The following is a 14,280-nucleotide window of genomic DNA, read 5'->3' on the forward strand; positions in this document are numbered from 1 at the left end:
GCCCAAACCCCGCAAACCTGCCTATTCTAAATGGGTTCTGCCATCCGCCGCATCAACACAAAACATAGGAGACTTTAAGGGGAAGGAACTTTAATAAAACTAGGAAACAATACAAGTAAGGCAGAGTCTAGTTTCTAAATGAAGCACCCAAAGTTACCCGTCCCCTCGTGGGTAAAAGTCCATCCAAATGGGATTGGCCCAGAGCAAGGCCCCAAAGCCTGCCACGAGTCTAAAGCATCTTCCAGTGGGGACCCACAGAAAAGTGTCAGAAACAACCAGACAAGCCCGGAAGGAAAAGAGCAAAATCAACATCAAGATAAAAGCTGCCATTGTCACCTCCCCATGGGTCTCACCCACATCTGTGTCACCCAGTCCACAACCAAAAGACAAGCGCAGTTTCTTCACGTGTCTCTAGGCTCCATGCGCCTCCTCCAGGTCTCCTTCTGGCTCCATCCTGCTTCCTTCCTCAGTCTTTTCTGCAGCTTCTTTTCTTCCTGCTCAGCTCCACTCTCCCTTGGGTGGGGCAGGGAACCTCCCCCTTTCCTGGGGACCACCCTGTTGCAAGGGGAGCAGCTGGCGAGACAGGAGAGGTCTGCTGCACCATGTGGGTCACCTCCCTAGCCAGGGATCGAACTCATGCTGCAGTGGCTGCAGGTAGCTTTATAGTGCTGCATCTTAACCCCTTGCACCACAAGGGTGGCCTTCCTTATATTCTTTTTTTTTTTAAATTCCAAATAAGCATTTGTATTCGGCTTGGAGTCCGTGTCTCGCTCAAGGCAGTTATCCTTGGATAAATGAGTGATTGAATAAAGCCATTATGATAAGCCAATTCTTCCTATACACTGTTTTTTTTTTTTCTTTTTTTAGTTTTAGTTATGTTTTATATTCTTAATACAACTGATGGGCGATAAGAATAGGAAAACTGGGAAGGAGACATAAGGTCAAGAAACTAACTCACACAAGGAGGTAGGGATAGAAGAGATTAGCGTCAGCCATTAACCCAGTTATAGAAACCAAGACCTATAGGCATCAACGCCCAGATCAGGAGGTTCAACACCTAGACAGGTATCAGACTGGCATAGGGAGTGTCAAGAGCATAGACCTGAAGGTGAAGATATGGAGATTCAAGAACAAACCATCCACCCACAAAGATGAGCTCCTCCCTACCGGAAGAATAGGATATAGCTCTTTCTGCCCACTTGTGTCTGTGCAAGTGTACTTCACTCTTCTGTTCCTTTTCTAATAAACCTACTCTTTCACATATAAATAACATCTCTGTCTCATGGAGAAACTCGACTGGAAACTTGCCACGTGCCACTGAAAGGGGATCCTTGGTGAAACCTTTCCCAGAGTGAACCCAAGGACCCTGCACTCCAAACCTACTGACTCCAAAAGCGACATCACTACCATACTTTTTGTAGATCTTATATCTGAATTGTGCAGTTATTTCTTAATCTGTCTTTTAAAATTTTTACTCCTTTTCATTCTCTTCTGTCTTAATACTGATAGATGAATATTCACAAAATACTGATTTCATTATGATTTTGCTGAATACAACCATAGTGACTTGCTGTTATTGTTGCCAAACTTTCATACACACACACACACACACACACACACACACATTATTTCTTGACTATTCTGAACTTAATTCTTAATTGCTTTACAATTTTTGTCTGGTAATTTTCCCCTTAATATTTATTGAGAGACTGAATGCCTGACACAATGCCAGAGTTGAGTATACAGAGATAAGCTATCTACTACTCCTGGGTGTGACAGATAAGGATTTCAAATGATAAATATTCTAGTAAAAGAAGTGTACACACTGCTCCAAGGCATAGAGAAGGAAGCAGCTAAACCCTGGGGGAACTGGAGACAACTTTGTATAAGTTGAAGCTGAGTCTGCAAAGAGGACTAGAAGTTAGCCAGGTGAAAGAGAGGTACAGACATAGAGGCAGGGAAATGCATGAGGTGTAAGTACTCCATGTTGATAAAAGTGCATTGAGACTATGTGACTGAACAAGATAAGATTGGGAGGTGATTGGGGCCATGTTGTGAAGAATCTTATGTGCTATATATGAAAGTCATTCTGTAGACAGTGGGTGGTTGTGGATCTTTCTTTTTTAAAGAAAGGAGTAATACTAGGTTTTTAGGTGAGAAGGTAACACTGGGGAATTAGAAGTAGAAAAGAGGAGATGTGAAAACTATTAGGAATAATCCAGGTAATAGATGAGAATTTAGCCAGGGCCAGGTTGGTAGAGAGGAAATGGAATTGAGAGACTTTCACAGTTGACAGTGATGTCGTTTTTAGACTTAGTGTGGGGTCCTTGGGTTCACTCTGGGAAAGGTTTCACCAGAGCTCCTGTTTCAGCGACATGCGGTGAGTTTCCCAGGCAAGTTTTTCCATGAGACAGAGACAGTAGTTATATTTAAAGAACAGGTTTATTAGAAAAGGGATAGGACAGTAAAAGACACTTGCATAGACACAAGCGGGCAGGAAGAGCTGCCCCAGAAGGGACAGGTTTGCTGAGAGGCCTGTGTGGTTGCAGATGGGTGGCCTTGAGGAGAGTGGCCTCCACTGAGGTAGGTTGCTGAAGAGAAACCATAGCAGGCAGGAAGGCTGCTGCCTTGCAGAGGGAGAGAGTTGGTGAAAGGAAGCACCTGCATAGGCACAGGTCGGCAGGCAGAGTGCTACCCTGTTGTGAGGGCTGTTAGGTTTTTATCATCTTCAGGGAGGGGCTCATCTTTGTGAGTGGATGGTTTGTGCCCCTGACACTCCCTAAAGCAGTCTTGTTGTAGAGCAACCCCGATACAAAACGGGGTGCCTGACTGTGGGTCCTCACCCGCGCGCTTAAAAGGACTTATCAATGCTCTACTGCAGGCACATGTGAAAGGTTAATAAAAGGTTTATTTACAACGGAAAGGGAAATGAGGAAATGTACAGCTCTGGGAGAAAAGTGGGAGACAAAGTTTTAAATGCGTCCTACCCGATCCGCCGATCAGGAATCCCAAAATGGCGCTCTGAGAGCTGGTCCAGCCTCCAGGAGCGAAGCCAGGAGGCGAGCGATCGCGAGCCAGAAATGAGCAGAGCAAAGGCGTCCTACCCGATCCGCCGATCAGGAATCCCAAAATGGCGCTCTGAGAGCTGGCCGCCAGCCAGGAGCGGTGAAGCCAGGAGGCGAGCGATCGCGAGCCAGAGAGCGAGCAAGGCCCACGTGTTTGGTTTTTATATCCAACCTGGCTGCCCAACTCCACCCTCAGGTCCCAGCCACCCTCCCCTTGGTGGTGATGGGATTTGTCTTTCCCAATGTCCTGATGGCTTTAGTCTGGAGTGGGGGTGGAGTCCACAAAGCCTGTATGAGATTATCTCAGGACATCCTTTCCCCCTAACAGTCTGATAGTTTCTGGGTGTTGCACCTCCTGATCTGGGTGTTGATGCATAAGGGTCTTGGTTTTTATAACTGGGTTAATGGATTATACTAATCCCTTCTACCCCTACCTCCTTATGTGAGTTAGGTTCTTGACCTTGTATCTCCTTTCCAGTTTTTCTATTCTTATCCTCCATCAATAGGACTTGGCGTTAAGAGTTCTAACTTGGTTAGGGAATTTTTATTTTTGTTAGTAAATAGCACATAGCAGGCAAGGGGGCATGTGGTAGATCCATATTAGTGTTTGTTGAATAAGTGAATAAGATGTGGAATGCAGGAAGAAAAGGATTGGTGGGAAAGAAGTGGAGTAGGACCAGGGACTTGTGTTTTAAACATTTCCTAATTCTTACATACTCTAAAATTATTGAAAAATTCTCTTTCTGAAAACTGTAAATTTGATTGAATTGTGTTTAAAATCTAATGTGTTTAAAATCAAAGAGAAATTATATAGTAAGTGGTCTTCCTTCAAGTAACTTTTTGGGATTTAGGTGGGAATTTAAGAGAAAAGAATATATTCAATGTCACCAAGTGTTAGTAGAGACGTTAAATGCCACTGAAGATCAGAAGAGTGTGAGATCATTTCATTTCAAATAGACCCGGCTTTCTAGGTCAGGAAATGACATGAGATAAAAGAACAGTTTCCTTTTGTATTAGCATTTGCATGTTATTTATTTAATTCATGAACTCTAATATTTTTTTCTTTTAGGGCAACAATAGTTTCACTGGAAGACTTTGAACAAAGGCTGAATCAGGCCATTGAACGAAATGCATTTTTAGAAAGTGAACTTGATGAAAAGGAATCTTTGTTGGTTTCTGTGCAGAGGTTAAAGGATGAAGCAAGAGGTAAAACTTAAAACTTACAGGGTATTTATCCATTAATATACTGTTCCTTAGCCAGAGTTCTAGGCTAGCTTCAGGATCAGCTTTTCAAAGCTACTTTTGTCAGGCACAAAAGCACTTTAATAAGTGCTTTTAACCTATTGAACTTTAATACCTGCATCATCAAATCTGGAGGAGGTATTATCCCCATTTTATATGGGGCACAAGAGTTTGCGTTTTGTGCAAAGTCTTCTAGTTTGTCAATGGGGATTCAAATCCTGGTCTGTTTTCCAAAGCTTTAACTGCTGTGTATACACTACTTATTTTTTTCCTTTTTGCTTTTATCTAAATTTTGTCTTATGCACATAATAATATCATATATGTACATATTCCTAATCATACACTCTTTTAATGAGTGGTAGAATACACAGTATTATAAAGAAGAAAACAAGAAATCACTGCTAGTTCCCTTATCTTGAAAGGACCAACCAACTAACAGTTTGGTGTCTTTCTAGTGTTTTCCTATGACTGTACATAAATTTACCTTTTAAGTTTTTTACACAGTTGAGACTACACTACAGTTGACCTTGAACAATGTGATGTATAAAATAGACCTAATTCCAACCCATATTGTTCAAGAGTCAAATACACACACAGGGTCTCCCCTGGTGGCGCAGTGGTTGAGCGCTGGGCTGCGAAGCTGCCTGCAGCCTCTGCAGCGCCAGTTCAATCCCCAGCCACTGGCGAGGGTCCCACATGGCGACAGGCCTCTCCTGCTGCCCCTGCTGCTCCCCTCAGCAGTGTATTTCGTCAGTTTGCCTGTTCTGTTCCCTGCTCTGGCTCTGGTGAATTCTCTCACCCTCTTGCTCTTCTGACTGTACCCAGTGCTTGTATAAATAAATAAATAAATCTTTAAAAAAAAAAAAAGAGGGTGGGCAGCCACCCACTGAGATTGAAAAAAAAAAAATACACGCACATGTTATATATTTTTTCCTAGCTTCCTTTTTTTCACTCCTTACTTTAGTAAATATAACCCATGCTATTAAAATTTTTTTAAAAGCAGATTTCAAAATGTCATCTATTGTGTCAGTTTTATTTGATGGGTTCTTTATTATTGGTGATTAATTTTTTGCTATAAATAAGGGTACTCTGAGTAGTGTCCTCCTACATAACATTTAACAATATCTTTGATCATTTCCTTAGAATAGATCCTAAAGAGTGGCAAAAGATGTAATACTGCTAAAGTATTTTTAATAAAAGTTGGTACCACCACATGCACCTTAGCAGTGATTGAGTGTTCTTCTCACAGTTTCCCAGCATTGTGAATAAGAAAAATAAATAAGAACTTCTTTAAAAATCAATTGAAAATTAGAAATTGGTATCTCTTTTTTAATTTGTAGTTCTTTGATTACTACTTGTAAAACTTTGAATAATGTTTATTGATTCTTTTAAAAATTGTGTTCTGATGCCTTTTTCTTGGGAAGGGTTATTCATCTGAAAAACTTCTCATGATTTCTGAAAAGCTTTTCATAATTTGTATAATATGTAAAATATTAGCTGTGTCCTATTTTTGCCTTTTTTGTATCCTATTTACAATTGTGATAAACAAAACATCTTGACCATTTTAAGTATATAGTATTAGCTGTATTCATTTCACATTTTTGTGCAACAGATCTCCAGAACTTTTTCATCTTCCAAATAGAATGGGGGGTGGGAGATGGAAGGAAAAAAAAACAAATCTTTATACCCAACAATAGCTACTCTCCATTTCCCCCTTCCTTTCCTTGGCAACCAGTTTTACTCTCTGTTGCTGTAAGTTTGACTACTTTAGATACTTCATCTAAGTGGAAGCCTACAGTATTTGTCTTTTTGAGACTGGCTTGTGTCACTTAGTATAATATCTACATAGTTCATTCATGTGGTAGCTTGTGACAGCAGTTCTTTTTTTTTTTTTAAACATTTATTTATGATAACAAGAGCTGGGGTGTAGGCCAGAGGTGCTGGGGGCAAGAGGATTCACCAGAGACAGAGTAAGGAGCAGAACAGGCAGATCTGCTGAAATACACTGCTGAGGAGAGCAGTGGGGGAGACAGGAGAGATCTGCTATGCCATGTGGGTAGCTCCCTGGCCGGGGATCGATCTCATGCTGTAGTACTGCAGATAGCTTCATAGTGCCGAGACTTAACCCCTTGCAACACCAGAGAGGCCACTATAGTACTTTTAAATTTTACAAGATCATTTAGAGAGTAAGGTTGTTATCTTTATTTCCCTAGAAATAAATAAAAAGTGTTAAATAGGAAATTCACTTTTGAGAAATAGTAATTTAAGAAGAATGTCTTTATAGCATTATAGATCTGACTTTGCTTGATGCGTTTGCTTCCTCTAATGGATATTAATACCTTTTCAACATTTTACAGATTTAAGACAAGAACTGGCAGTTCGGGAAAGACAGCAGGAAGTAACCAGGAAGTCAGCTCCCAGTTCTCCAACTTTAGACTGTGAAAAGATGGATTCTGCTGTCCAAGCATCCCTTTCTTTGCCAGCTACTCCTGTTGGCAAGGGAACAGAAAACAGTTTTCCTTCACCAAAAGGTTTGTAGTGTCTACTTTTTGACTCTATGGTACATTGTCAACTTAAAGAGGGTTTATTGATGACACGAATTGGTAAGGTTCAAGCAATAATTTCAACTTAAAAGTTGATTAGATCTAGCATTGTGTGAAACAAGAGATTGTTTTCTTAGGCTGCTTGTATGTAGGAAACAATGAGATAATGGCTACATTTAAGAGAAAGCAGCTTAATAGAGAGTTTAAGAAGTTAGAGATTTCTAAGGACACTTTTTTAAAAAAAGATTTATTCATACAAGAACTGGGGTACAGGCAAGAGGTGTGGGGCGTGAGAGGATCACCCGAGACAGAGTGGGGAGCAGAACAGGCAGATTGACCGAAGTACGCTGCTGAGAGGAGCAGCGGGCAAGTCAGGAGAGGTCTGCTGTGCCATATGGGTAGCTCTCTGGCTGGGGATTGAACTCATGCTGCAGAGGCTGTGGATAGCTTCATAGGTTGCGTCTTAACCCCTTGCACCACTAGGGAGGCCCAGGACACTTTTTGTTATAGCAGTTAATAAATACATGTTTATGTAGAAAAATTTAAAACAAAGGATAAATCATTTGCAATTATACTATTAAAAGATAGCTATTGTTAACAATTTGAATTTTCCCCTATTTTTGTGCTTTTTTTGTAATCCATGAGAAAACGTTTTGGGATCATTTAAATATAGTTTTATTTCTCACTTTTGCTGCTTACCATGTTTTGGGAGGCTAGCAGTCTGTATACACAGAAATTAATTGAGTTATTCAGACTTATGTAAGAGCTGCTGAGATGGATGTCCATCCTGTTATATGCTTCGGTAGCTGCCATTTTTAAAGGTGATATTTAGAGTAACTAATGGGTAGTATTCCTTTTGTCACTAGCCAATATGTTTTCGAATCCAGATAAGCAGAAAAACCATTTAGTAGCCACTAGAGAGCACCTTAGAATGGAACTCTGAAGCTCTTAATTCAGTTTTATTTCCCTTCAGGAAACTTTCTTCTCTCTTCTTTTTTTTTTTTTTTAAAGATTTATTTATTTATGAATACAAGAACTGGGGTGAAGGCCACAGGTGTGTGTGGGGTGAGAAGATTCACTAGAGACAGAGTAGGGAGCAGAACAACTGGATCATTGGAAATACACTACTGAGGGGAGCAGTGGGTGAGACAGGAGAGGTTTGCATCATGTGTGACAGCTCCCTGGCCAAGGATCGAACTCAGGCTGCAGTGGCTGGTGATAGCTTGATAGCACTGAAACTTTAACCCCTGTGCCACCGGGGAGGGGCTGCAGAGTCTTTTTAGAGAACATTTTGGCAGTAATGATTAAAGTGACACAAATAAGCATATCCTTAGACCCAGTGGTTCTGTATTTAGGAATCTCTTCTCTAGAAATACCTTTGGATGGTTTAAGGATCTGTGTCCTTTTAGCATTACTTATAATGATTAAAAATTAGATATAATGTAAAGTACCCATCAATTTAGAGAGTGGTTAAACGTATTTATGGTATCTGCACTTCATTCTTTATCCAATACTGTAGTGATTTTTCATTGGCTGTGTACTGCTTTGTAATAACAAATTCCAAATGTAAAGGAAATCAAGTGTAATCCCTTGTCTTTTATTTTCCTCTAGCTATACCAAATGGTTTTGGTACCAGTCCACTAACTCCTTCTGCTAGGATATCAGCACTAAACATCGTGGGAGATCTCTTACGGAAAGTAGGGGTAAGCATTCAATTATTTATCACTAGATGTTTCAACTGCCAAAGTATTTAATTATTTCTTTCTTTTTTTTTTTTTTAAAAGAGTCTGATTAGACTTTTTTTTTTTTTTTTTTTTTTTTAATTTATACAAGCACTGGGTACAGTCAGAAGCGCGGGAGGGTGAGAGAATTAACCAGAGCCAGAGCAGGGAGCAGAGCAGGCAGAAGGACCGAAGTACACTGCTGAGGGGAGCAGCGGGCGGCAGAAGAGGTCTGCGCGCCATGTGGGACCCTCCTCTGGTGGCCGGGGAGCAGCCGGGGATCAAACCGGCGCTGCAGAGGCTGCAGGCAGCTTCGCAACCCAGCGCTCAACCACTGCGCCACCGGGGAGGCCCCAAAGTATTTAATTATTTCTTAACTTGAAGTAAGGGAAGAAAGGATACCTTCCTCTGGTAAAGGCTGTAGTTAAGCTGAGAAGCAAAAGCGTCCAGTGAATCACTGACACCCCCCCCCCCCCATAAATGCCTCCAGGGTTTTGAATTGTGGGTTCTTCTGCAGAAGGTCCTGTGCTCTCAGCTTTGTAATTCCCACTAGGCATTCTTTATGTTCCCAGTGGCTGTTTCTGCATCACGATGCCTCCATATTTTTAAAATAGTTCCTTGAAGGACTGCTGTATGACTTCTACTACCTTGCAATCCTGTTCGTTGCTGTCTACCATCTTTCTGGTCATTCCCTTGAGCTTCTACATTTTAGGACATGAACATTGACTTGTGGTGGTGTGACTTTCTGCTGTTAGACATGCCATCTTCCTACCTCAACTACTGTCTCTGACTGTAGCCTTGTACTTGAACAATTTGGACCTTGTATTTGAGATAGTAAGTTTGTTTTTCTGCTTATTCAGTTTTTTACTCTATGAATACCTACTCTGATTTTAAGAGTAGTGCTTTTTTTTTTTTTTTAAAGATTTATTTATGCATACAAGAGCTGGGGTACAGGCTAGAGATGGGGTGGAGGGTGAGAGGATTCACCAGAGACAGAGTGGGGAACAGAACAGGCAGACTGAAATACACTGTTGAGGGGAGCAGTGGGCAAGACAGGAGAGGTCTGCCCTGCCATGTGGGTTGCTCCCTGGCTGGGGATCGAGCTCATGCTGCAGAAGTTGTGGATTGCTTCGTAGTGCGGTGCTTAACCCCTTGCGCCACCAGGGGTGGTAGTTTAAAAGATTTATCTTTTTGGTTTAAAAGATTTGTTTACACAAGAACCGGGGTACAGGCCAGATGTGCAGGAGGGTGAAAGGATTCACCAGATACAGCGGGCAACATAACAGGCAGACTGACTGAAATACCCTCTTGAGGGGAGCAGTGGGCAAGACAGGAGAGGTCTGCCACGCCATGTGGGTTGCTCCACATGGGGGGATCAAACCGGCACTGCAGAGGCTGTGGACAGCTTCACAGCGCTGCACTCAACTGCCTGCGCCACCAGGGAGACCCCTCTTTTGTTTTCCTTTTGCCATCTCTTGCTTTCACTTCTTCCTACATCTTTGATCCCACAAATGACCTATTCTGTCACTGTTAACTCATGGACTCTTTGGCCATGAAGGAGACATGTAGTCTAGATCAGTCAAACAATTGGACTTCTCCTTCCTTATAGTCAGCTCACCAGAGACCATTGTATAAAACCATGTTGACTTAATGCCACTAAAAAGTTAGTATTTCTAGCAGTGGCCGTTTCCTTTTCTATTACTCTCTTTTACCTGTTTTTCTTAGCATTTCAAATTTTTTTTCCTTGTGGATAGAAGAAACATACACTTTGTTTGCGATGAACTTCTGTCTCCCAGTTTCTTATTCATATGTTTTTTTTTTTTTTTTTTTGAGTAGAAGAACTGAGGTATAGGTCAGAGGGAGATTCACCAGAGACAGTGAGAGAATTCACCAGAGACAGAGTGGGGAGCAGAACAGGTGGATTTACTGAAATACACTGCTGAGGGGGGTAGTGGGCGAGACAGGAAAGATCTGTTGTGATATTTGTGGGTTAGCAACCTGGCTGGGGATCAAACTTGGGTTGCAGCAGTGATAGCACTGAGACTTAGCCCCTAGGTCACCAAGGAGGCCCTAATTCATACTCTGATTGAATGTTCTAACAAGCTTTTAGGGCTTGTTGCAGTGTTGTCACCCTTGATTTTCTCATCATTATTATAGACTCTTATAATAATGGTTAGTTCTGCCTGTTCTTGGAACCCATGTTGTCATCTTTTTTTCCCCCTTGCTTTTATTTTGCTTTAGTACCTCGAGTGCTCTATTCAGAAATGGTAAAAGTTGAACTCGGAGTCCTTGTGTTTGTTTATACGTTCAACTGAGACTCTGTCCAAGAAAAACTTTTAGTTTGCTGTTATCCACCAAACCCCTTTATGCTTTCATAAATATTTCATTTTCTATTTGTACTACTTTGTCCACTGATTTGAACAGGGAGCCTCATTCCTATCTTGTAACCTGTTCCACTGAGAAATCAAGGCCATATAATTTAAACTTGTTTTCTTCTTTTATTATTCTCCTATTCTGCCTCTGTAGCCACTTTTTTTTATTTCAGTGGTAAAAGCCCCATATTCCTCATGTTCCTGCTCATGACTATGTCCCTCTGTGCTTTGGATCCCTTTCCTCCCAGTCTTTTTATCTTTGTCTCCAATATCCTTAGCCTTTTGCCATATGGAAATTTACATGTAATATTTATGTGTTACACATATGTACTACCCATGTTATATATACTGTACATATTTATTATATAATATGCAGATTTTTCATCTTAAACAGAAATGAAAGCAGCTATTCTTTCTTTTTACCCTATATCTCTCTTTATTAGTCATCCTATTTCTTCCCTTCACAACTGTGCTTTTTAAAAGTGTGTCATTACTTATTAGCATTTCGATTGTATATACACTCTCCCGACATCCTAGTCTGGGCTCCACCTTGCTTACTCCACCAGAATTCCTCATTGCTAATCTCAGTGCTGACAAATCCAGTGGGTGCTAGTCTGTCCTCATTCGACACCATTTTTTTTTTGTAATATCTTCTTCCCTCTACTTCTCTGACGTGTCATGTTTGCTTTCTGCCTTCTTGTCCATTTCTTTTTGTCATCTTGTGTCTTCATCTGCCCACCCTTTCAGTGTTGATATCACTCAGAGTTCTGTGCTTGGTTTTCTGATCATATTATTCAGACTATGATTTCATCTACTACCTGGTGTGGTTATCTTCTAAATCCTGATTTCTGCACCACTCAGCGTTTAAGACCCAGTACTTGGGCCTCCCCGGTGGCACAGCGGTTGAGCGCTGGGTTGCGAAGCTGCCCTAAGCCTCTGCAGCACCAGTTCAATCCCCGGCTGCTCCCCGGCCACCGGAGGAGGGTCCCACATGGCGCGCAGACCTCTCCTGCCACCCGCTGCTCCCCTCAGCAGTGTACTTCGGTCCTTCTGCCTGCTCTGCTCCCCGCTCTGGCTCTGGTGAATTCTCTCACCCTCTGGCGCTTCTGACTGTACCCAGTGCTTACATAAATAAATAAATAAATCTTTAAAAAAAAAAAAAAAAAAAAAAAGACCCAGTACTTGTAATTCGAAGTCTTACTAATACCTCAAATACAACTCGTGCCTTTCAGATGACACATGTACAACATATATTTAAATGAGTGTCTTGAGTTTAGGAAATTAATGGCTCTCAGTTTTTACTGCATATGCATATAGTTTACAAATTGCTGAAGTGGGGCCTCCCCGGTGGCGCAGCGGTTGAGCGCTGGGTTGCGAAGCTGCCCGCGGCCTCTGCGGCGCCGGTTCGATCCCCAGCTGCTTCCCGGCCACCGGAGGAGGGTCCCGCATGGCGCGCAGACCTCTCCTGCCGCCCGCTGCTCCCCTCAGCAGTGTACTTCGGTCCTTCTGCCTGCTCTGCTCCCCGCTCTGGCTCTGGTGAATTCTCTCACCCTCCTGCACTTCTGACTGTACCCAGTGCATGTATAAACAAACAAACAAACAAAGAAAGAAAGAAAGAAAGAAAAACATGCCTCTATAAAAAAAAAACAAAAAAAAACAAAAAACAAAAACAAATTGCTGAAGTGATGCTTATTCAAGCATAATCTACAACATCATTATCTTTTTTGTGTTATTTTACTAAGTTATTGTACTTTTATTATAGGAAAAGAAAAGAAAGTTGTTTTAGTCTATTTTTGTTGCTGCTTCTTAACTAAGGTATTGAAATTATGGGGGGAGAGTCTCAAAGTGAACTATGTTTTCTATTGATTATATATTCCTAATTCTTTTCTGTCATAGATAGAGGAATGGAGTATTTTTTTGGCCATGGTTTGTATCCTCCCCCCATTGTCTTTTTAAAATTCGATTGAAGTGTCTAGGGAAAAGAGGGAGTTTGTGATATTTGTGTGTGGCAGAAATAGATGAGAAACTATTTATCTCCGTATGTAATCTGTTTGTAGAACCTGGCACTGACCAGGTGTCAGAAGGGCAATTTAGAGGTAAATGCTTTAAAGGCTGGTGTCATTTTTCTGGTCAGTTATTTAATTATTAGTAAAAGGTGTTAGATATTTTTCATTGTACTCTAAGAATAACTTTTAACTTCATGTATGATGTTACCAATTCACTTGTCCATTTTGATGCAGTAGAAATAACTAAACTGAAGCCTTAAAAGAATTGGTTACATTAAAAAAATTCTAAAGTGGGGGGTCTCCCCAGTGGTGCAGCGGTTGAGCGCTGGGTTGTGAAGCTACCTGCAGCCTCTGCAGTGCCGGTTCGATCCCCGACTGCCGAGCGAGGGTCCCACATGGCACGCAGACCTCTCCTGCCTGCGCCTGCTGCTCCCCTCAGCAGTGTATTTCATCAGACTGCCTGTTCTGCTCCCTGCTCTGGCTCTGGTGAATTCTCTCACCCTCCCGTGCTTCTGACTGTACCCAGTGCTTGTATAAATAAATAAATAAATCTTTAAAAAAAACAAAACAAAACACACACTTATTAAAAAAAAATATATATAAAAAAATTATAAAGTGATGGCTTTGCATTTTTTATAATACTGACTCCTAATGTATATACACACCCAACTAGCCAACTAACAAAACTATTCACATTTCAGAAAGAAACAATAATATGCTCATGAATCCTGGTATCTGTCTCTATTTACATGAGCCACATTTTTCTTAGTTGTAAGGCAAGGAGTTCTAAGTTCTTATTTATAAGGTGAGGAGAATTCTGAGAGGAATAAATAAAATATTCTGAGCTCATTAGATAGGGAGTCAGTATAAACATTCCTTCTTTCTTTTAGAAAGGTAATGATTATGGTTTAATTAACCCCACTATTAACTCAGAGTAATCTTTGAGTTTTGGAATAGAAAATGTTTTGAAATAGAAATGTTTGAAATGCACATTTTTATGTGTAGCTACTATTTTGACAACCAAATCATTCCTTCTTTTCGTAGGCTTTAGAATCCAAATTAGCAGCCTGCAGGAATTTTGCAAAGGACCAAGCATCACGAAAATCATATATTTCAGGGAATGTAAACTGCGGGGTGACAAATAACAATGGCACAAAGTTCTCTCGATCAGGGCATACATCTTTCTTCGACAAAGGGTAAGTCTTGGAAATTTTAAATAATTTTTTGAGTAATAAAGTTGCCCATTGTCAAGTGAGCTTATAAATGGTAAAACTCAGTTTGATAAACCTACCTGCAGACTTTTATTACTCAGATCTTAGGGGACATGGACT

At 41.0% G+C, this 14,280-nt stretch overlaps 1 protein-coding gene across 20 annotated transcripts in view; it reads left to right on the top strand.

The window, feature by feature from the left end:
* The window catches only part of NDEL1 (nudE neurodevelopment protein 1 like 1), a 90,014-nt gene that overhangs the window by 13,302 nt on the left and 62,432 nt on the right, over window positions 1-14,280 (top strand). For all 20 annotated transcript variants that reach the window (XM_037494711.2, XM_054689856.1, XM_037494714.2 and 17 more), the window contains 4 exons: window positions 4,135-4,271; window positions 6,665-6,838; window positions 8,462-8,553; window positions 13,994-14,145. In XM_037494711.2, the coding sequence (XP_037350608.1) occupies window positions 4,135-4,271; window positions 6,665-6,838; window positions 8,462-8,553; window positions 13,994-14,145 (555 nt within the window). The remainder of the gene's footprint in view (window positions 1-4,134; window positions 4,272-6,664; window positions 6,839-8,461; window positions 8,554-13,993; window positions 14,146-14,280) is intronic.

The sequence above is a fragment of the Talpa occidentalis genome, unplaced genomic scaffold, assembly GCF_014898055.3.
Source record: "Talpa occidentalis isolate TD23 unplaced genomic scaffold, MPIMG_talOcc4v2.1 talOcc4.7, whole genome shotgun sequence".
Classification (NCBI taxonomy): Eukaryota; Metazoa; Chordata; class Mammalia; order Eulipotyphla; family Talpidae; genus Talpa; species Talpa occidentalis.